This window comes from Entelurus aequoreus, linkage group LG03, assembly GCF_033978785.1.
Source record: "Entelurus aequoreus isolate RoL-2023_Sb linkage group LG03, RoL_Eaeq_v1.1, whole genome shotgun sequence".
Lineage (NCBI taxonomy): Eukaryota > Metazoa > Chordata > Actinopteri > Syngnathiformes > Syngnathidae > Entelurus > Entelurus aequoreus.
Window position 1 is genome coordinate 3,626,904 of NC_084733.1, and position 23,022 is coordinate 3,649,925.

The 23,022-nt window shown below is 35.0% G+C and overlaps 2 protein-coding genes across 6 annotated transcripts in view; one reads left to right on the plus strand and one right to left on the minus strand.

The window, feature by feature from the left end:
- Positions 1-934: 934 nt before the first annotated feature.
- On the minus strand, positions 935-22,121 carry ptgr2 (prostaglandin reductase 2). 5 transcript variants are annotated; one of them, XM_062040967.1, is made up of 8 exons: positions 20,803-20,955; positions 20,601-20,719; positions 18,820-19,011; positions 14,978-15,148; positions 14,704-14,913; positions 11,866-12,075; positions 3,880-3,919; positions 943-1,123 (listed from the first exon to the last, which is right to left on the minus strand). In XM_062040967.1, the coding sequence occupies exons 1-8, from the start codon at positions 20,837-20,839 to the stop codon at positions 1,059-1,061; spliced, it is 1,044 nt and encodes a 347-aa protein (XP_061896951.1). In that variant the 5' UTR covers positions 20,840-20,955; the 3' UTR covers positions 943-1,058. The 5 variants fall into 5 exon arrangements, with proteins under 5 accessions (XP_061896955.1, XP_061896952.1, XP_061896953.1 ...); XM_062040971.1 differs by lacking the exon at positions 14,704-14,913 and having other exon boundaries at positions 935-1,123; XM_062040968.1 differs by lacking the exons at positions 20,601-20,719; positions 20,803-20,955 and adding an exon at positions 21,982-22,121 and having other exon boundaries at positions 938-1,123.
- The window catches only part of mideasb (mitotic deacetylase associated SANT domain protein b), a 68,778-nt gene continuing 66,951 nt past the window's right edge, over positions 21,196-23,022 (plus strand). Inside the window, exon 1 of the mRNA XM_062040966.1 lies at positions 21,196-21,499. The gene's annotated coding sequence lies outside the window, so the exon portion shown is untranslated. The remainder of the gene's footprint in view (positions 21,500-23,022) is intronic.

The following is a 23,022-nucleotide window of genomic DNA, read 5'->3' on the forward strand; positions in this document are numbered from 1 at the left end:
TTTATTTATTTATTATTAAATCCACATAAAACTAGAGATGTCCGATAATATCGGTCTGCTGATAAATGCGTTAAAATGTAATATCGGAAATTATCGGTATCGTTTTTTTTATTATCAGTATCGTTTTTTTTTGTTTTGTTTTTATTAAATCCACATAAAAAACACAAGATACACTTACAATTAGTGCACCAACCCACCCCATTTACACTCATTCACACAAAAGTGTTGTTTCTTTCTGTTATTAATATTCTGCTTCCTACATTATATATCAATATATATCAATACAGTCTGCAAGGGATACAGTCCGTAAGCACACATGATTGTGCGTGCTGCTGCTCCACTAATAGTACTAACCTTTAACAGTTAATTTTACAAATTTTCATTAATTACTAGTTTCTATGTTTTTATATTGTTTTACTTTCTTTTTTTATTCAAGAAAATGTTTTTAATTTATTTATCTTATTTTTTGAAAAAAAGTACCTTATCTTTACCATACCTGGTTGTCCAAATTAGGCATAATAATGTGTTAATTCCACGACTGCATATATCGGTTGACATCGGTATCGGTAATTAAAGAGTTGGACAATATCGGCAAAAAGCCATTATCGGACATCCCTACTTCAAACCCCTTTTACGACAAACTCAGCACAAAAGGAATGGCAGTGCTACTTGCATATTTGCAATAATAAGGGGCGGCCACTTCACACGAGCGAGACTGTCAGGGCCACAACATTAGGTACACCTGCACAATCTAACGACAACTAATTTTGCTTGCATTCACGTCAGAATGTTTAAGGCCAACATATTGCCTCTGCATTATTCTGCACAGCTCCCCTAACCATGCTTGATCACGCCACTAGGGGGCACCACAAGTCACGTGCACATGATGATGATGATGATGATGAACACTGTCCACTCATTCAATATGTTCACACACATCACTGATGGCATTTATTACTGAAAAAAGGGAGAAACCACAGTTATGTTGTTTTTCAATTCATGGTTTATAGTGCTGTGGAATAAAAATGTTCTATACAAGATATTCCTGCTGAGTGTCCTTAGTCGCTTATTTTAATAATCTGCTTGCCCAGGTTTCCTCCTTCCATCATTGAGCAGAATGCAACTGCAAGACAAAACAATTCAGACAATTTTAGCAATAATTATAACGAGAATTTGCAATTTATGTGCGCAAGTCGGCGATACGCGTGAGCCGAACTGATCATGCTTGAGAGTCCAGAGCGAGTGGAGCGTGCGGATGTTGGAATGGGCCCGATCGGATGACAAATGTGGGATGGAGTGTGCGGGTGGCGGAACGGTTCAAGTCGGTCCAGAAATGTGGGATATGTATATTTCACATTCTTTGTCAATGGGGGGGAAATTCTGGGAAAACCGGGAATTTGGGGAAAGGGAAAACATGTTTTGGGTTTGAAATATCAGAAGAGTAATGTGTGTGTGTGTGGAGGGTTGGAAGGTCGGAATCGGGTAAAAAATTACGCAATAACTATGAATATGTCCATTCATTTGAAGGGGAATTTCCTAGAAATTTGGGAAAACCGGGAAATTTTGAAAATATATATAATACCACAATTGTTCTAGGTATGAATGGGTTGGTGTTGGAATTTTTCGAAATGGTTGAAAAATGTTGGCATAGTAACAGTTTTTAACAGTCGGAATTCCTGGAATTTTGGGAAAACTGGGAATTTGTACGAAAACAAAACCAGCTAAGAGGAATATTTTGAAGGTGGAATGGTCAAAAACGGTTGGAAAATGTGCACTGTTAAAACCTTAAAGGAAGAGGTGAAAACTGGGAATTTGGGGAATTCCTGGAATTTTTCTGAAATTGGAAAATGGTAGTTTGATTGTCTAAGGTGAGTGTTTTGCGGAATGGTTTGAATTGGTTGAGAGATGGAAATTGTGCAAGTTGGAAAAATGGCTCATTCATTTTCAATGGGCACAATGACCTGAAAAACCAGGATTTCTGGGTAATCTGGGATATTTGGGGAAAGGGAAAACATGTTTTGGGTTTGAAATACCAGAAGAGTAATGTGTGTGTGTGTGGAGGGTTGAAAGGTCGGAATCGGGTAAAAATTACGCAAAATTTGGGGAATTGTAGAACTATGAATATGTCCATTCATTTGAATGGGAATTTCCTGGGCATTTCAGGAAAACCGGGAAATTTTGAAAACATATATAATACCACAATTGTCCTGGATGATATGAATGGGTTGGTGTTGGAATTTTTCAAAATGGTTGAAAAATGTTGGCATAGTAACAGTTTTTAACAGTCGGAATTCCTGGAATTTTGGGAAAACTTGCAATTTGTATGAAAACAAAACAAGCTATGAAGAATGTTTTGAAGGTGGAATGGTCAAAAAACGGTTGGAAAATGTGCACTGTTATAACCTTAAAGGAAGAGGTAAAAACCGGGAATTCCTGGAATTTTTCTGGAATTGGAAAATGGTAGTTTGATTGTCCAAGGTGAGTGTTTTGCGGAATGGTTTTTGAATTGGTTGAGAGTTATGTGCAAGTTCGAAAAATGGCTCATTCATTTTCAATGGGCACAATGACCCGGAAAACCAGGATTTCTGGGTAATCTGGGATATTTGGGGAAAGGGAAAACATGTTTTGGGTTTGAAATATCAGAAGAGTAATGTGTGTGTGTGTGGATGGTTGAAAGGTCGGAATCGGGTAAAAATTACGCAAAATTTTGGGAATTGTAGAACTATGAATATGTCCATTCATTTGAATGGGAATTTCCTGGGTATTTCGGGAAAACTGGGAAATTTTGAAAATATATATAATACCACAATTGTCCTGGATGATATGAATGGGTTGGTGTTGGAATTTTTCAAAATGGTTGAAAAATGTTGGCATAGCAACAGTTTTTAACAGTCGGAATTCCTGGAATTTTGGGAAAACTGGGAATTTGTACGAAAACAAAACAAGCTAACAGGAATATTTTGAAGGTGGAATGGTCAAAAATGGTTGGAAAATGTGCACTGTTAAAACCTTAAAAGGAAGAGGTGAAAACCGGGAATTCCTGGAATTTTTCTGAAATTGGAAAATGTAGTTTGATTGTCCAAGGTGAGTGTTTTGCGGAATGGTTTTTGAATTGGTTGAGAGTTATGGGCAAGTTGGAAAAATGGCTCATTCATTTTCAATGGGCACAATGACCCGGAAAAACGGGAATTCTGGGTAATCTGGGATATTTGGGGAAAGGGAAAACATGTTTTGGGTTTGAAATATCAGAAGAGTAATGTGTGTGTGTGTGGATGGTTGAAAGGTCGGAATCGGGTAAAAATTACGCAAAATTTGGGGGATTGTAGAACTATGAATATGTCCATTCATTTGAATGGGAATTTCCTGGGCATTTCGGGAAAACCGGGAAATTTTGAAAATATATATAATACCACAATTGTCCTAGATGATATGCATGGGTTGGCGTTGGAATTTTTCAAAACGGTTGAAAAATGTTGGCATAGCAACAGTTTTTAACAGTCGGAATTCCTGGAATTTTGGGAAAAACGGGAAATCCTACGAAAACAAAACAAGCTATGAGGAATGTTTTGAAGGTGGAATGGTCAAAAACGGCTGGAAAATGTGGACTTAAAACCTTAAATGAAAAGGTAAAAATTCCTGGAAATTTCCTGGAATTGGAAAATGGTAGTTTGATTGTCTAAGGTGAGAGTTTTGCGGAATGGTTTGAATTGGTTGAGAAATATGGGAATTGTGCAAGTTGGTTTTCAATGGGCAAAATGTCCCAGAAAGCCAGGAATTGTGGGTAATCTGTGAATAATAATAATAATAATAATAATAGATGATTATTTGGTGTAGAATGTACAACATTCACACATATAACAACAAACTTGAAGGCCATACCTCCCATATTTTCAATGCCATTCTCCACGGTTTCCAGCACCTGCAATTTCAAAATAATTACATTCCACCAAAAGTTTACACTTTAAAAAATAAAATAAACACAATCACATGAAAATGTATAAACATATTTTGCAGACACCATTTATTTTATTTTCTAATTATTTCATCCTTGCCTTCAGTTCTTAGACAGTAGCTGTCTTCGCGCCAAACCCGAGTAAGAAGCCCCTCCCACTGACTTGTGATTGGTCAGACTTGGCGCGCTCAAAGCACATAGGTGCATATTGATAAGTGGGCGTGGTCTGGGCGCGCACATCTGTGGCGGATTTCAAGTTGATTGCGACGTAACAAAGAAAATGTGCGTGCGAACACTTTAATACATCTTTAATTTTCTGGATTTGAACATATGTCCATTTTTAGTAGAAAGGCTGTTTAAAGGTGGTGTTTGCAACTTCCTAACGGTTACATATTCAACACAAAATATAACAACAACTGTGTTGTCCTGAAGTCAATTGTTAATATTCTTTACATAATTACTTGATAATATTTTTGTATTAGTGACTGCATTTGAAGCTAAAGTCGTTTATATTTATTAGATGCTATAATCGGTAAACAGCAGTTAGATGATGTCACTACCGCTAAACTACTTCCTGTTGGTTGACTTCCGGTATTCGTTCAAAACCAAGTCATACATGTTGCGGTCTTCTGTGGTTCTTTCTGTTGCCATCCTACACAAAGCGGCGAAGAAGCAATGCCGAAAGTTGTCTTTAATGAGTTGACATGTCAGACACGTTAAAAAAGTGTAAAAGTGCCGATATGTTGAATATAATTGTCAAATTGGATACAATGTGTTGAAGTCATTCAGGCAGACGAGTCTCCCTCTGCTGGACATTACCGTTACATTTTCACATGTCATTGTAGACAAATATGACGTACAGAGGCAAGAAGTGTTTTTGTGTCTCTCTGTTCTTTTAAATTTTTCACCATCTTGTTTATGAAGAATTGTCAAAAGTGAATGGTCAAACTTACAACGACGTTCTCTTCATTGACTCCGGTTTGGCTTGGTGTTTCTACACGTCTCGCGAGAACACTAAAAGAACACTTCCGGCTCGCTTATATAACCATTAGTGGTTTAACACAGCACGTTGGTCTTTTTCTTCACAATTACAAAGTTAATTTAATACAAATGTTTACCAGCCAGAATGAAATGATTGGTGTTTATACTGCGGCCACACACCTGGTCTCGTCAACACTTTAAGACGTACTGTACATTGACGGCAAACTAGCTTTCAGAGACTCTTATTTTGTTTGCACAGGCAGGATGGAGCAGCACTTTTATTGTGAAGACAGGAACTGTGCGGTCAGTTTTTAGGCTTTTGACGGCAGGTGCGGTTAATATGAAAAGTGTTTCTCGCCTTTTTCCTCCCTTCGCACCGAGCTGGCAGCAGCCAGCGTCTTCTCACAAGATGCTCGGGTGCCTTGAACGTCAATCAAGTGACGAAAGCGACGTCATAATGAAGCTTTATGATCGATAATTTTATAAGTCTATTGTTGATGTAACAGATTGTAAACAGAGGTCACAACAACGGAAGTACATTACCTGAGGGGGCGTGGCTATGGGACAAAGTTTCCAAATAGAAAACATTTTCTGAGTTCTTTGCATACAAGTTATAGAATTTGACATTACATTTTCAATGACAATAATGTGAGTGAATGATCTACTTAATTAAAAAAAAAAAAAACAATCATTCTGTGGTACATTGAGTGTCTTTTTTCTTTTCTTTTCTTTTTTTGCAAGTCTGTGTGCATTTATTATCTCATGTTATGTTTTTCTTCTCAAACAAAATATTTTCAGATGTGGTCCAACATTTCTATTTAATTTTTTTTTTAATTTATCTGATAAACCTTTATTTATAAACTGCAACATTTACATTTTTTTTTTAAAAATTTTATAAACCTTTATTTATAAACTGCAACATTTACAAACAATCGAGAAACAATAATAATCTAAATAAGTACAAAAACAGTACAAATCAGCGCCAGGGGGTTGTAAACTCAATAAAGTAACTCAAATAAAATGCAAAAAAAACAACATAATATATATATATATATATATATATATATATATATATATATAAAATAAAACATTAAAAATAAAATATATAATTTATTTTATATTTTTTATATATTTATATATATATATATGTATATATAGAAAGAGAGAGAGGTATATAGATATATATATATATACATATATATATATAAAATAAAACATTAAAAAAAAAAGATATTTTTAAATTTTATATATATATATATATATATATATATATATATATATATATATATATATATATATATATATATATATATATATATATATATATATATATATATATATTAGGGTTGTACGTTATACCGGTACTAGTATAATGCCGAGATACTAATGAATCATATTCGGTACTATACCGCCTCTAAAAGGTACCGGTACCCCCGTCGTCGTCACGTGGTGACATTGCTGGTTTTACGAGCAGAGGAGCATGTTCGGCAGCGCACAATCACAGAGTACTTACAAGCAGACACAGTGTGTAGAAAGAAAAGGGAGAACGGACGCATGTTGGTGTAAAAAGTAAAGATAAAAAAAACAAAGTAGAGTTCTAATTCTTTTTTAAAGGCACACAAAACAAGTCGGGTATTGAGAAACTTACATTTATGAATATAAAACCTAGCCAATAGTATAATGAGGTTGCAAAGGTAAAATTCCTTTTCACATTTTTTTTCATACAGTGTGAATCCAAATAGCACATCTTTAAAACAAAGCACACATTTGTCATGAATATTGTGCAGGATCATTAAGTGTCAGCTGAGCTTGAAACCCGCCACAGACCACGCCCCCTTATAGATGTGCAAGTCTTATTGGAAGTAGGAGGTGCTTGTTTGAGCCTGACATTGCTGTGATAATTGCTGAAATCAGGGCCGGCCCGTGGCATAGGCCGTATAGGCAAATGCTAAGGGCGCCGTCCATCAGGGGGCGCCACGCCAGTGCCACAAATGTTGGAGGAAAAAAAAAAAGTTGGCACGGTGCGCCCCCTCCCTTCCCGTATCATGACTCTTACCACATCAAAAAATCAACACAAGATGTCAAAACGGCCAAAACTGTCAGGTGCCCAGGGAAGAAAAAATAGAAAAGAAGAGGAGGAGAAACGAGAAAAAGACAGAGGTAGCAGGTAGGTAACGTTAGCCTACATGAAATGATTTGTCTGTTACAGAATGTGATAGTAACCTGGCTTTTTAGCATTAAGCTAATGTTACATGATTCGGCAATTGCTAATCAATAAATAGCTACTTCTGTTTTAACGTCGGGTTAATATTGCGGAGGGGGCTAAATTGTTATGGAAAATAATAATGTAACGTTAGGTAATTACAGTACTCCCACCTTACATTCCTCAAGGACATTTGTATTAGATCTTTTAAGCAGGTGTTTTTTCTTGACATTGTTATTGCCTTCTGGTTAGCTAATGTTTGCCCTGCAGGCAATAGTCACTTTTCCACCCCTTTATATATTAGGTATAGTTGTAAGCCGAGTTGTTAAAGTGCACATCATTAATGTTAATTAAGCAATATCACATGAGAGGGAATGCTGTTTTTTAACTTGAGCACTGCTGTGATTCGGTTAAAGATAATCATAACATAACATTCTCATATAATATGTTAATTTGCTTTCTTTAAGTAAAAAAAAAAGTCAAAGACAAAGCTATTGCCTAGGGCACCAGATTGGTTAGGGCCTGGCCTGGCTGAAATAATTATAATAATAATAAAAAAGAAGGAATGGTCCTGTAATGAAGAAAGTGAATAAGATACATGAGGGCAAAACTGACTCAAGGAAATTAGTGGTGCATCCCGTTTGAAAGGATGGTTGCTACAATGATAGGTACGACTTCAGAAGAGGTGGCTGAATGATTACCCTAAAGCAGCGGTGTCAAACGTACGGCCCGAGGGCCGGATCAGGCCCGCAAACAGGTTTTATCCAGATGAGTTTAAGTATAAAAGTTAACCTGAAATTTTGGAATGAAAGTAACAGCTGTTCTAAATGTGTCCACTGGATGTCGCCATAGCAATTTTTGCATCTTTGCAGATGATGCTACATATGTAAAAAAAAATAAAAAATAAATAAACCACATGATGTTAGTGCACCAGTCGAGGGAAATGATCAAACTACATAAATAACATCCTGTAATTTGATTTTGATATTATTTTTGTATCTTGCTAGATTGAAAATGAACACCAATGACTTGACTGATGAACATTATCACACAATGTATTCAGAAAATATAAATAAGGACAAATAAAGTATATATACTATTAACCGCAACAGGACATTGTAAAAAAAACAACAACAACATTATGATTTGTACCATTTCAGAACGTGCTTGTTCTATTTTTAAACAATGAAAACAATCCAGGAGATGGCAAAAAGCCGCTGCCTGACCAGGGCTCAGAAAATCTGCAGAGACTCCTCCCACCCCCCACCAAGGACTGTTTTCACTGCTGGACTCTAGAAAGAGGTTCCGCAGCCTCCGTAGCAGAACCTCCCGGTTCTGTAACAGCTTCTTCCCTCAGGCCGTAAGACTCTTGAACGCATCATAATAATCCCCTCAATTCCCCCCAAAATGGATGAACTAGCTGGAATATAAAGACAATATAACAAACGTGGATGCATATGCAAAAGTGCAACATATTTATCTGTACAGTAACCTATTTATTTAATTTCTGCACTAGAGATGTCCGATAATATCGGTCTGCCGATATCATCGGCCGATAAATGCGTTAAAATGTAATATCGGAAATTATCGGTATCGGTTTTTTTATTATCAGTATCGTTTTTGTTGTTGTTGTTTTTTATTAAATCCACTTAAAAAACACAAGATACACTTACAATTAGTGCACCAACCCACCCCATTTACACTCATTCACACAAAAGGGTTGTTTCTTTCTGTTATTAATATTCTGCTTCCTACATTATATATCAATATATATCAATACAGTCTGCAAGGGATACAGTCCGTAAGCACACATGATTGTGCGTGCTGCTGCTCCACTAATAGTACTAACCTTTAACAGTTAATTTGACACATTTTCATTCATTACTAGTTTCTATGTAACTGTTTTTATATTGTTGTACTTTCTTTTTTAGTCAAGAAAATGTTTTTAATGTATTTATCTTATTTTATTTGATTCATTTTTTTAAAAAAGTACCTTATCTTCACCATACCTGGTTGTCCAAATTAGGCATAATAATGTGTTAATTCCACGACTGTATATATCGGTTGATATCGGTATCGGTTGATATCGGTATCGGTAATTAAAGAGTTGGACAATATCGGAATATCGGATATCGGCAAAAAGCCATTATCGGACATCCCTATTTTTTTTTTAATTTAACGCTTACAGTAAATCTCTATATCAACTTCAGGTTGATAAAAAGTAAAAAAAAAAGAAAAAAAAAAGCTTTTTCTGTCAAAGACAACTTTGTTTTTTATAGCAAAACTGGAAATATGCAGTATTTAGTAATTAGAGCTCTAAAAGATCAATAATGCAGGACACCATTGATTTGAATTCTTTAATATTTTTGAGAAATCAGTGAAAATATGAATAAAATCCCACTAAATATGTTTGGGATCCAAAAGGTCCCCCACTCATTTGTATTCGTTTTTTTTTTAACTTTCAACACTTAAGTTGCGAGATCAACTTCAGATATATCTGTCCATTTTACGTTTGAACTATTATTTTGTTTGTTTTTATGCTCTTTTGTCAAAGAAATCTTTGATGTTTTTATGGCAACCACACAATATATGCAATATTTTTTTTTTACACATAAAACATTTGAAAGTGACATTTTTGAAGTAATTGGAACCTTGAATAGGTCAATAATTCATTATAACATAGATTTTTTTGTATTTTTTTTTTTTGAGCAATAGCAAAAAAAAAGAAAAATAAAGAAAAACAAAAGACAAAAAATCAGCCTGCATGGCAGCTTTGTGTCAACATTGCAACTTTTTCTCGTTAGATTTCACCTCATTCCAATTTTTTAAATGTTTTATTTTTTATTTTTGCAATACTATCAATTTTGCAATTTTTGCAGAATGTGTGGCGGGCCGGTAAACAATTAGCTGCGGGCCGCAAATGGCCCCCGGGCCGCACTTTGGACACCCCTGGACTATTATCGGCCGATAAATGCGTTAAAATGTAATATCGGAAATTATCGGTATCGTTTTTTTTTATTATCAGTATCGTTTTTTTATTTTTTATTTTTTTTATTAAATCCACATAAAAAACACAAGATACACTTACAATTAGTGCACCAACCCACCCCATTCACACTCATTCACACAAAAGGGTTGTTTCTTTCTTTTAACGCATTTATCGGCCGATAAATGCGTTAAAATGTAATATCGGAAATTATCGGTATCTGTGTTTTTATTATCAGTATCGTTTTTTTTTTTTTTTTTTTTTTTTTTATTAAATCCACATAAAAAACACAAGATACACTTACAATTAGTGCACCAACCCACCCCATTCACACTCATTCACACAAAAGGGTTGTTTCTTTCTTTTAACGCATTTATCGGCCGATAAATGCGTTAAAATGTAATATCGGAAATTATCGGTATCGTTTTTTTTATTATCAGTATCGTTTGTTTGTTTTTTATTTATTAAATCCACATAAAAAACACAAGATACACTTACAATTAGTGCACCAACCCACCCCATTCACACTCATTCACACAAAAGGGTTGTTTCTTTCTTTTAACGCATTTATCGGCCGATAATATCGGCCGATAAATGCGTTAAAATGTAATATCGGAAATTATCGGTATCGTTTTTTTAATTATCAGTATCGTTTGTTGTTTTTTTTGTTTTTTTTTTATTAAATCCACATAAAAAACACAAGATACACTTACAATTAGTGCACCAACCCACCCCATTCACACTCATTCACACAAAAGGGTTGTTTCTGTCTTTCAACGCATTTATAGGCCGATAAATGCGTTAAAATGTAATATCGGAAATTATCGGTATCGTTTTTTTTATTATCAGTATTGTTTTTTTGTTGTTGTTTTTTTTTTATTAAATCCACACAAAAAACACAAGATACACTTACAATTAGTGCACCAACCCAAAAAACCTCCCTCCCCCAATTACACTCATTCACAGAAAAGGGTTGTTTCTTTCTGTTATTAATATTCTGCTTCCTACATTATATATCAATATATATCAATACAGTCTGCAAGGGATACAGTCCGTAAGCACACATGATTGTGCGTGCTGCTGCTCCACTAATAGTACTAACCTTTAACAGTTAATTTGACACATTTTCATTAATTACTAGTTTCTATGTAACTGTTTTTATATTGTTTTACTTTCTTTTTCATTCAAGAAAATGTTTTTAATTTATTTATCTTATTTTTTTTAATTCATTTTTTTAAAAAGTACCTTATCTTCACCATACCTGGTTGTCCAAATTAGGCATAATAATGTGTTAATTCCACGACTGCATATATCGGTCGGTATCTGTTGATATCGGTATCGGTAATTAAAGAGTTGGACAATATCGGCATATCGGATATCGGCAAAAAGCCATTATCGGACATCCCTAATCTGCACCTTATTGCTTTTTTATCCTGCACTACCATGAGGTAATGCAACGACATTTCGTTCTTATCTGTACTGTAAAGTTCACATTTAAATGACAATAAAAAGGAAGTCTAAGTCTAAATCGAGTCTAATCTGAAGTTGTCTTTTTTACCAGTCCGACCCACATGGAGTAGATTTTTCTCCGTATGCCCCCCCGCCCCAAATCAAAGTATTGATTTTGAATGGAGAATGGATTCTGAATGAAATGGTTACCCCCAAGACCGGAAAGACTCCCCCGCTCTACTGGTTCTCCTTTCATTCCCTCCCTTCATTTCTTGGTCTTTCTCCCCTGCTCACCTTGACTTGTCCGCTGGTGACCAAGCGGCCGAGCTCAGCCATGGCCGCCTCGGCTTTGTTCATGTAGTCGAGCACCATGAATCTCTCTCGGAGGATCTTCCCTCTGGCCAGGTTCTCCTGCGTCTCCCGGCTGAGGGGCGGCGGGTAGGGGACGTCCTTGTTGTACTGCGAGATCTGCCCGCACAGGATGACGTGGCCGCCCTCCTTCATCTGGAAGGGAGAAACAAAACGGAGAAAAAAAATGGCTCCCCCTCCCAGTACAAAAACGTACATTCACATTCGTGGGCGAAAACACGTACGTTGAGTTCATTGAAGACCTTCAATTGCCTTCAAAGGCTCACCTGTGCATTCCAGCTCAATTAATGACCTTTATAAACATGTGTACGCTAGGCTCGTTAAACACCAGATTGTTTGCTAAAACTTGTTTGGTTCACTGAAGATTGTGAAGTGAATTATATTTATATAGCGCTTCTGCATAGTGAAAGCCAATATCTAAGTGACAGTTAAAGCAGAGTGGGTGGCACTGGGAGCAGGAGGGTAAAGTGTCTTGCCCAAGGACACGACGGCAGTGACTAGGATGGCGGAAGCGGGGATCGAACCTGGAACCCTCAAGTTGCTGGCACGGCCACTCTACCAACCAAGCTATACCGACCCAAGTGCATCCCATTAAGTATGTGGGATGCACACTAATTTGTCTTTGGTCTAAATAGTCTATTGTTTACCAAAACAGGTATGTTACCTTTGTTAAAGACCAGGGTGGTTACCTTAAGACTTGTTCTGTACACAAACATGTACGTTTGGTCAGGCAAAGACTAAGTCCAAGTCTAAGACTAGATGTAACCAATCCAAGTCTAAGACTAGAGCTGACCAGTCCAAGTCTAAGACTAGATCTGACCAGTCAGAGTCTAAGACTAGAGCTGACCAATCCAAGTCTAAGACTACATCTGACCAGTCCAAGTCTACGACTAGATCTGACCAATCCAAGTCTAAGACTAGATCTGACCAATCCAAGTCCAAGACTAGATCTGACCAGTCCAAGTCTAAGACTAGAGCTGACCAATCCAAGTCTAAGACTAGATCTGACCAGTCCAAGTCTAAGACTAGATCTGACCAATCCAAGTGTAAGACTAGATCTGACCATTGTAAGTCTAAGACTAGATCTGACCAATCCAAGTCTAAGACTAGATCTGACCAATCTAAGTGTAAGACTAGAGCTGACCAGTCCAAGTCTAAGACTAGATCTGACCAATCAAAGTCTAAGACTAGATCTGACCAATCAAAGTCTAAGACTAGATCTGACCAGTCCAAGTCTAAGACTAGATCTGACCAGTCCGAGTCTAAGACTAGAGCTGACCAATCAAAGTCTAAGACTAGATCTGACCAGTCCAAGTCTACGACTAGATCTGACCAATCCAAGTCTAAGACTAGATCTGACCAATCCAAGTCCAAGACTAGATCTGACCAGTCCAAGTCTAAGACTAGAGCTGACCAATCCAAGTCTAAGACTAGATCTGACCAGTCCAAGTCTAAGACTAGATCTGACCAATCCAAGTGTAAGACTAGAGCTGACCAGTCCAAGTCTAAGACTAGATCTGACCATTGTAAGTCTAAGACTAGATCTGACCAATCCAAGTCTAAGACTAGATCTGACCAATCCAAGTCTAAAACTAGAGCTGACCAATCAAAGTCTAAGACTAGATCTGACCAGTTTAAGTCTAAGACTAGATCTGACCAGTCCAAGTCTAAGACTAGATCTGACCAATCTAAGTCTAAGACTAGATGTGACCAATCTAAGTCTAAGACTAGATGTGACCAATCTAAGTCTAAGACTAGATGTGACCAATCTAATTCTAAGACTAGATCTGACCAGTCCAAGTCTAAGACTAGAGCTGACCAATCCAAGTCTAAGACTAGATTTGACCAATCAAAGTCTAAGATTAGATCTGACCAATCCAAGTCTACGACTAGATCTGACCAATCCAAGTCTACGACTAGATATGACCAATCCAAGTCTAAGACTAGATCTGACCAATCCAACTCTAAAACTAGATCTGACCAATCCAAGACTAAAACTAGATCTGACCAATCTTAGTCTAAGACTAGATCTGACCAATCCAAGTCTACGACTAGATCTGACCAATCCAAGTCTACGACTAGAGCTGACCAATCCAAGTCTACGACTAGATCTGACCAATCCAAGTCCAAGACTAGATCTGACCAATCCAAGTCTACGACTAGAGCTGACCAATCCAAGTCTAAGAATAGATCTGACCAGTCCAAGTCTAAGACTAGATCTGACCAATCCAAGTCTAAGACTAGATCTGACCAATCCAAGTCTACGACTAGATCTGACCAATCCAAGTCTAAGACTAGATCTGACCAATCCAAGTCTAAGACTAGATCTGACCAATCCAAGTCTACGACTAGATCTGACCAATCCAAGTCTAAGACTAGATCTGACCAATCCAAGTCTAAGACTAGATCTGACCAGTCCAAGTCTAAGACCTCCCAGTCTCAGGGCGGTCACTCCCTTCAATGTTTCCATGCAAGTTGATGCTGGCTTCAAGTGTTTGAAAAGTAGTTTGCTTAGTTTCTCCCTCCTTTCCTCACCTGAGCAATGACGGCGTCACTGATGCTTCCTCCCTCACCTGAGCAATGACGGCGTCACTGATGCTTCCTCCCTCACCTGAGCAATGACGGCGTCACTGATGCTTCCTCCCTCACCTGAGCAATGACGGCGTCACTGATACTTCCTCCCTCACCTGAGCAATGACGGCGTCACTGATGCTTCCTCCCTCACCTGAGCAATGACGGCATCACTGATGCTTCCTCCCTCACCTGAGCAATGACGGCGTCACTGATGCTTCCTCCCACGTTGTCAAAGTAAACGTCCACGCCATCGGGGCAGCACTCTCGCAGAGCGTCGACCACGTCTTGTCGCCGGTAGTTGATCGCACCGGAAAAGCCCAACACTTCCACGAGGGTGTTGCACTTTTCCTCGGACCCGCATATCCCGACCACCCTGGTGCACCCGTCTAGGCGGCCGATCTGGACGTAGGACGCCCGCGCTGTTATTGCTCACAATGACTAATCCCGCCGTGGCGTGACTCACCTGTCCCGCTATGGAGCCGCAAGCTCCCGCTGCTCCGCTGACCACCAGTGTTTGATTGGCACCTTTGGTCACATGACCCTTCTCTCTCATGCCCAACAGCGCGGTCAGGCCCGTCATGCCAACCGCACCCAAAAAGTAGGAAAGATGGCCGTCCACTAACGATGGATCCACCTTTGTAATGAAGACAGAAGCTTAAAGAATGAATAAGGATAGAACATGTAAATAATAAACACAAACGTAAAATAAAAAAAATGATGACTAAGGATAAACAATCATTTTTGAATAAAATGCACTCCTTGACTGCAACCAGCAGGGGCGCTAGCCAGTTAATCTTAATGAGTTTGCAGTATAATTTCTAAACATAGATGAAGAACGTCAGATAGGATGTACTCCGCTCATGGAAACAGGAGTCTAGAACGTTCAAATAAAGGTTTTGTTAGAAATAATGTAATGAAAAAATCCCAGCTATATATTTTTTATAATAATTAATTTTTAATAAAATTGTATTATTCATTTATTAGATATTATATATACCATTATAATTATATTGTAAAAAGTATTTCACAATTATTTTAAATAATTTTATTACTTGCATTATATATATTGTAATTATATTATTATTCTACATATTATTTTATTTTTTTACTACGAAAATATTTAGTCGTTTACAATATTTTTTATATCATATGTATTATAGTTATATTATCATTATATTATATAATTATTATACAAATAATTACATTTTATAATATATTATAATTTTGTCATATTTTAAAATAAAACAAATACATTTTATAAAATTAATAATTGTATAAAAAAAAAATCCATTGCTAAAATAGATTAATTTAGCAACCCTGATTGATTTTGATGATGATTTTCCTCGCATAACGCAATTTGTTAGAAATAATTAAATAACTAATTACTTTACAAATATATAGCTTATAGAATTAATAAGTATAATAAATTGTTTAAATTAAAATAATAATAAAACAATAAAAACATTTTAAAAAAACGGAGTCTAGAACGTTCAAAAAAAGGTTTTGTTAGAATCTAAAGTAATGAAAAAACCCCAGCTATATATATATTCTTTATAATGATTACTTTTTAATAAAATTATATTATACATTTATTAGATATTATATATACATTATAATTATATTGTAAAAAGTATTTAAACTTTCATAATTGTTTGAAATAATTGTATTATTTGCATTATATATATTCTAATTATATTATTATTCTATATATTATTTTATTTTTTTACTACAAAAATATTTAGTCGTTTACAATATTTTTTATATTATATGTATTATAATTATATTATCATTATATTATATAATTATTATACAAATAATTACGTTGTATAATATATTATAATTTTGTCATATTTTAAAATAAAACAAATACATTTTATAAATTAATAATTGTAAAAAAAATATTCCATTGCTAAAATAGATTAATTTAGCAACCCTGATTGATTTTGATGATGATTTTTCTCGCATAGCACAATTTGTTAGAAATAATTAAATGACTAATTACTTTAAAAAAAAAATGAAGCTTATAGAATTAATAAGGATAAAAAATTGTTTAAATTAAAATAATAATTCAATAAAAACATTTTTAAAAAACAGGAGTCTAGAACGTTCAAATAAAGGTTTTGTTAGTATCTAATGTAATAAAAAAAACCCAGCTATATATATATTTTTTATAATAATTAATTTTTATAAAATTGTATTATTCATTTATTAGATATTATACGATATATACCATTATAATTATATTGTAAAAAGTATTTAAACTTTCATAATTGTTTGAAATAATTGTATTATTTGCATTATATATACATATATATATATATATTCTATTATAATTATATTATTATTCTATATATTATTTTATTTTTTTACTACAAAAATATTTAGTCGTTTACAATATTTTTATATTATATTATCATTATATTATATAATTATTATACAAATAATTACATTGTATAATATATTATAATTTTGTCATATTTTAAAACAAAACAAATACATTTTATAAATTAATAATTGTAAAAATATATTCCATGGCTAAAATAGATTAATTTAGCAACCCTGATTGATTTTGATGATGATTTTCCTCACATAACACAATTTGTTAGAAATAATTAAATAACTAATTACTTTAAAAAAATATAGCTTATAGAATTAATAAGGATAAAAAATTGTTTAAATTAAAATAATAATAATTCAATAAAAACATTTTTAAAAAACAGGAGTCTAGAACGTTCAAATAAAGGTTTTGTTAGAATCTAATGTAATGAAAAAACCCCAGCTATATATATATTTTTTATAATAATTAATTTTTATAAAATTGTATTATTCATTTATTAGATATTATACGATATATACCATTATAATTATATTGTAAAAAGTATTTAAACTTTCATAATTGTTTGAAATAATTGTATTATTTGCATTATATATATATATATATTCTATTATAATTATATTATTATTCTATATATTATTTTATTTTTTTACTACAAAAATATTTAGTCGTTTACAATATTTTTTATATTATATTATCATTATATTATATAATTATTATACAAATAATTACATTGTATAATATATTATAATTTTGTCATATTTTAAAATAATACAAATACATTTTATAAATTAATAATTGTAAAAAAAATATTCCATGGCTAAAATACATTAATTTAGCAACCCTGATTGATTTTGATGATGATTTTCCTTGCATAACACAATTTGTTAGAAATAAATAAATGACTAATTACTAAAAAAAAATGTAGCTTATAGAATTAATAAGGATAAAAAATTGTTTAAATTAAAATAATAATAAATCAATAAAAATATATTTTTTAAAAACGGGAGTCTAGAACGTTCAAATAAATGTTTTGTTAGAATCTAATGTTATGAAAACCCCCCCAGCTTTATTTAATTTTTTGATAATCATTTGTTTTTCATAAAATGTTATTAGATATTATATACACCATTATAATTATATTATATAAATTATAATTATATTGCAATTTAAAATCTCATAATTGTTTTTAATAATTTTATTTTTTGTATTATAATTATATATATTCTATTTTATTTTTATTCTATATATATATATATATATTTTTTTTTTTTAATAAAAATATTTTTTGGGACAACATTTTATTTATATTATATGTATTATAATTGTATTATTTAATTACATTTCATACTACATTATAATTTGTCATATTTTAAAATAAAACTAATAATTTTTTATAAATTAATAATAATAAAAAATATATAAATAAAATAGATTAATTTAGCAACCCTGATTAATTTTGATGAAGATTTTCCTCGCATAACATCATTTGTTAGAAAGAACCAAATGACTACTTATTAAAAAAATGCAGTTTGAACTGCATTTTATTTAGTATTTTGAAATACTAAATAAAAATATCTATGTAGAAATACATGGCTTTCCTACTGTTTGCTGCTATTCTAAATATTAGTAATAAAATCAAATAAGACATTTTAAATAAATAGCTGAGTAAATGTTGAAAAAAATATATATGTACATATTTCTTTTTAAATAGAAAGTTGGCTTCCTTTCACACCAGCATAGCTCTGGAAGCAGGAGTTCAGAACATTCACATCATGATTTGTCAGAAAGAATAAAATGACTAATTGTTAAATTAAAAAAACATGCTATTCAAACAATGGCAGCTTTCCTACTGTCTTCTTTCTGTCTTTTAAAATAGTAAATCAAATAATATAAAATTAAGAAAATAATAATAAAATAATATTAATATTTTTTAGAATATTTTAGAAACAAAATAATTGAATTAAAACCTTGTGTAGGAGGCTTCCTGCCACAGCAGCATGGCTCTGCCAGGGCCAGTTGAAGGACGTGACCACGTCTCCCTGGCAGAAAGTGCCGTGTCGGCTGGATTCCACCACTCCCACACCTCCACCGTCTGCACACCGGCACAGCTGCCATGGAGTCAGGTACTCAGCGCCGGTGTCTTCGTTCATCCTGCATCTCTACCACGCACAGACATGATGCTTGGTCAACTGCTTCTTTCATCATTGACCTAGACTGGGGGCCACGGACTGACAAATTAAAGTTGGTAGTTTTCATCTTCAAAACCAGTACAATATACTGTATATATATTTTTTTTTTCAAAGAACTGGATAATGCACTTAGTAGACATTTTGTGTGAAGGCTGAAGAGCCAAAGCCGAACTGAAAAGCTAACGGCACGAAAAACATGAGCAAAATAAGCTAAAAATGCTAGCATGCTAACATTAGCATACTTACAGTTAGCATTAGTGAAATACCAAAATATATAAGACTGAGATGTACACCTATTAAAATGGTCTAAACAAGCTGGCACTACCACTTTTCCACCACTTGTGGCAGTAATGACAATATCAAACAAACAGAAGAAGTCTGGAGCTCAAGTCTGAGAAAAGTTTCTTAAAGCACAAAAATTATGAATAAAGTGGTGAAGTATTTTCATTTGCACGCTAATTTTATTGACAGTTTAGGTCAGAAATATTCATTACTAATTTAGTTTATTTAGAACCTAGTTGTGTACCATATAGGGGTCCGAACCTAGTTGTGTACCACATAGGGGTCCGAACCTAGTTGTGTACCGTATAGGGGTCCGAACCTAGTTGTGTACCGTATAGGGGTCCGAACCTAGTTGTGTACCGTATAGGGGTCCAACCCTAGTTGTGTACCATATAGGGGTCCGAACCTAGTTGTGTACCGTATAGGGGCCCGAACCTAGTTGTGTACCATATAGGGGTCCGAACCTAGTTGTGTACCGTATAGGGGCCCGAACCTAGTTGTGTACCATATAGGGGTCCGAACCTACTTGTGTACCATATAGGGGTCCAAACCTAGTTGTGTACCATACAGGGGTCCGAACCTAGTTGTGTACCATATAGGGGTCCGACCCTAGTTGTGTACCATATAGGGGTCCGAACCTAGTTGTGTACCATATAGGGGTCCGAACCTAGTTGTGTACCATATAGGGGTCCGAACCTAGTTGTGTACCATATAGTGGTCCGAACCTAGTTGTGTACCATATAGTGGTTTGAACCTAGTTGTGTACCATATAAGGGTCCGAACCTAGTTGTGTACCATATAGTGGTCTTAACCTAGTTGTGTACCATATAGGGGTCCAAACCTAGTTGTGTACCATATAGTGGTCTGAACCTAGTGGTGTACCATATAGTGGTTGTGTACCATATAGTGGTCTGAACCTAGTTGTGTACCATATAGGGGTCCGAACCTAGTTGTGTACCATATAGGGGTCCGAACCTAGTTGTGTACCATATAGGGGTCCGAACCTAGTTGTGTACCATGTAGGGGTCCGAACCTAGTTGTGTACCATGTAGGGGTCCGAACCTAGTTGTGTACCATATAGTGGTCCGAACCTAGTTGTGTACCATATAGTGGTCCGAACCTAGTTGTGTACCATATAGGGGTCCAAACCTAGTTGTGTACCATATAGTGGTCTGAACCTAGTTGTGTACCATATAGGGGTCCGAACCTAGTTGTGTACCATATAGGGGTCCGAACCTAGTTGTGTACCATATAGTGGTCTGAACCTAGTTGTGTACCATATAGGGGTCCACTGAGAGATAAAGAGTCCTCACTAGGACTTCCTCCTCTTGCAGATCAAGTGCAAGGTTTGTCTCTTCCAGGAGGAAATTAGCAGGAACTGGCCTATTGTTAGCCCCTGCAGCAACATACACACATGAGTCAGTTACGCCGAAGAAAATATATTGCTTGAATTCCCCTGGAACGACGAGCTCAACAAACCTGGTCTGGAGTTGAGAACGACTTTCTTCACCAGCATCTTTGAAAGTGTATCTTATTATCCAGCAACTCACTTTGTTCGTTTGTGTGACATCAAGTTTAAAGGGAGATCTTACCTCTATGCTAACATCCGGTTTGGTTTGCGTTTGATCAACAGCATGCGTCGTAACTTTTCACATACTTTTTTAAATTTAAACCGTAACGTAAACATAAAATGTAGTTTGTATTCATATTTTTGGCTTGGGAGTGAATGTAAACAATGCGTGGGTCTATTGTTGTGAAAGTGCGACGTCACTTTGACCGACATTACTCCGATGCGGTAAGTAAATATCTTGTCTGTCGTTTATCTTCGGCATGGTGTCCCCTCGGCAGTAGCGCTCCGGGCAGCAACAGTGTGACCCGCAAACGGTCCTCTACTGACGCCATACCCCTCGGTCATCTTTCACTATCTCGCCTGCTGCTAAATTCCAACATACTTTGTTGGACTTAACATCAAATGTTTTTCTGCTAGAGGTGTTTTTAACCACCTGTGCGCCGCAAGGGAAAGATTTGGAACCTTCTTAGCAAGCTAACATGTCCACCCGGAGACGTGACGTCTTGTGGAGGAATTTTTTTCATAAACATAACACAACATTTTTGACCTCCGCCAAGCACATTGAAGTCGTCACAAAGGAAGAAGTGGAAGACACAATCAGCCTGAGTACTGTTTTCTTTACTTTCAACTGACATTTAGGCGCTTTGTTGCTAGCCTCAACTCACCAAAACATTCAATATCACATTACCACAACTGATAGATTTAGTAGTACAATAATACAGTGTTTTTCAACCACTAATTTCACCTATTTGGATTAAAAATATTTTTTGCAAAGCAGTAATTATAGTCTGCAAATGATGTGTTGTTGTTGAGTGTCAGTGCTGTCTAGAGCTCGGCAGAGTAACCGTGTAATACTCTTCCATATCAGTAGGTGGCAGCCGGTAGCTAATTGCTTTGTAGATGTCGGAAACAGCGGGAGGCAGTGTGCAGGTAAAAAGGTGTCTATTGCTTAAACCAAAAATAAACAAAAGGTGAGTGCCCCTAAGAAAAGGCATTGAAACTTAGGGAAGGCTATGCAGAACAAAACTAAAACTGAACTGGCTACAAAGTAAACAAAAACAGAATGCTGGACGACAGCAAAGACTTACTGTGGAGCAAAGACGGCGTCCACAATGTACATCCGAACATGACATGACGATCAACAATGTCCCCACAAAGAAGGATAAAAATACAAACACGGCTCATTAGCATTAAAGCTACACACACGCACACAATGGCGTTTCCCCCCTGTAGGGTATAATAAAAGCACTTTTAAGCTGTTTAAACTCTAGCTTCTAGGCTAGATTTTGTGCAGCCTGTGATTGGCTGGTGATTACACATAACTAAATACACATCACTTTCACATTACTTTCACTGGTCAATTCCCTCCCTAGAGTCTGTGTGTGTGTGTGTGTGTGTGTGTGTGTGTGTGTGTGTGTGTGTGTGTGTGTGTGTTTTGGCAATGCATACTTAATGGAGACTTAGGGGACCTCTGACGGTATGGGGACAAAAAAACAGGTCCCCTAAAGGGAAACCTTTTTAAATGATAGTCAGATCCATTCTGAAGATGCCTAAGTGATTTTTAAGCTTGATCATGTCATATTAACTTAGAACTTTTTAATTTTTAATTTATTTTTTAAATGGTCCTCAGTAGTCACTACAAATGTGTGTGAATTATGCAAAATGATTTAAATTTGGTACCCCATGAACCATATGAACTCTTTTTCCCCAGGGTCCCCAGCACATTACTTCATCAATCCAGAGATTTAAAGACCCGTATGAGCTAACTGGGCAGTACGGAGCCCCGAAAGGGACATGGGGGAGACATTTTTTTAAAACATTTTTTATAATTTATTTATTTATTTTTTTAGACATGTATATTGTGCGCACAATAAACTTTTTATAAAGTTATACAATTTTTAAAAAAAATGTATACTTTTTTTTGTTTTTTTGAGATACATGTCTAAAAAAATAATAATTTTTAAATGTCTTCATTTGTTTATTAATCTATAAAAAGTTTTTCGTGCGCACGAGATACATGTCTAAAAAAAAAAAATTATAAATTTTTTTTGTTTTTTTTATAAATTTATAAAACATTCCTCGTGCGCACGAGATACATGTCTAAAAAAAAATTATACATTTTTATCTTT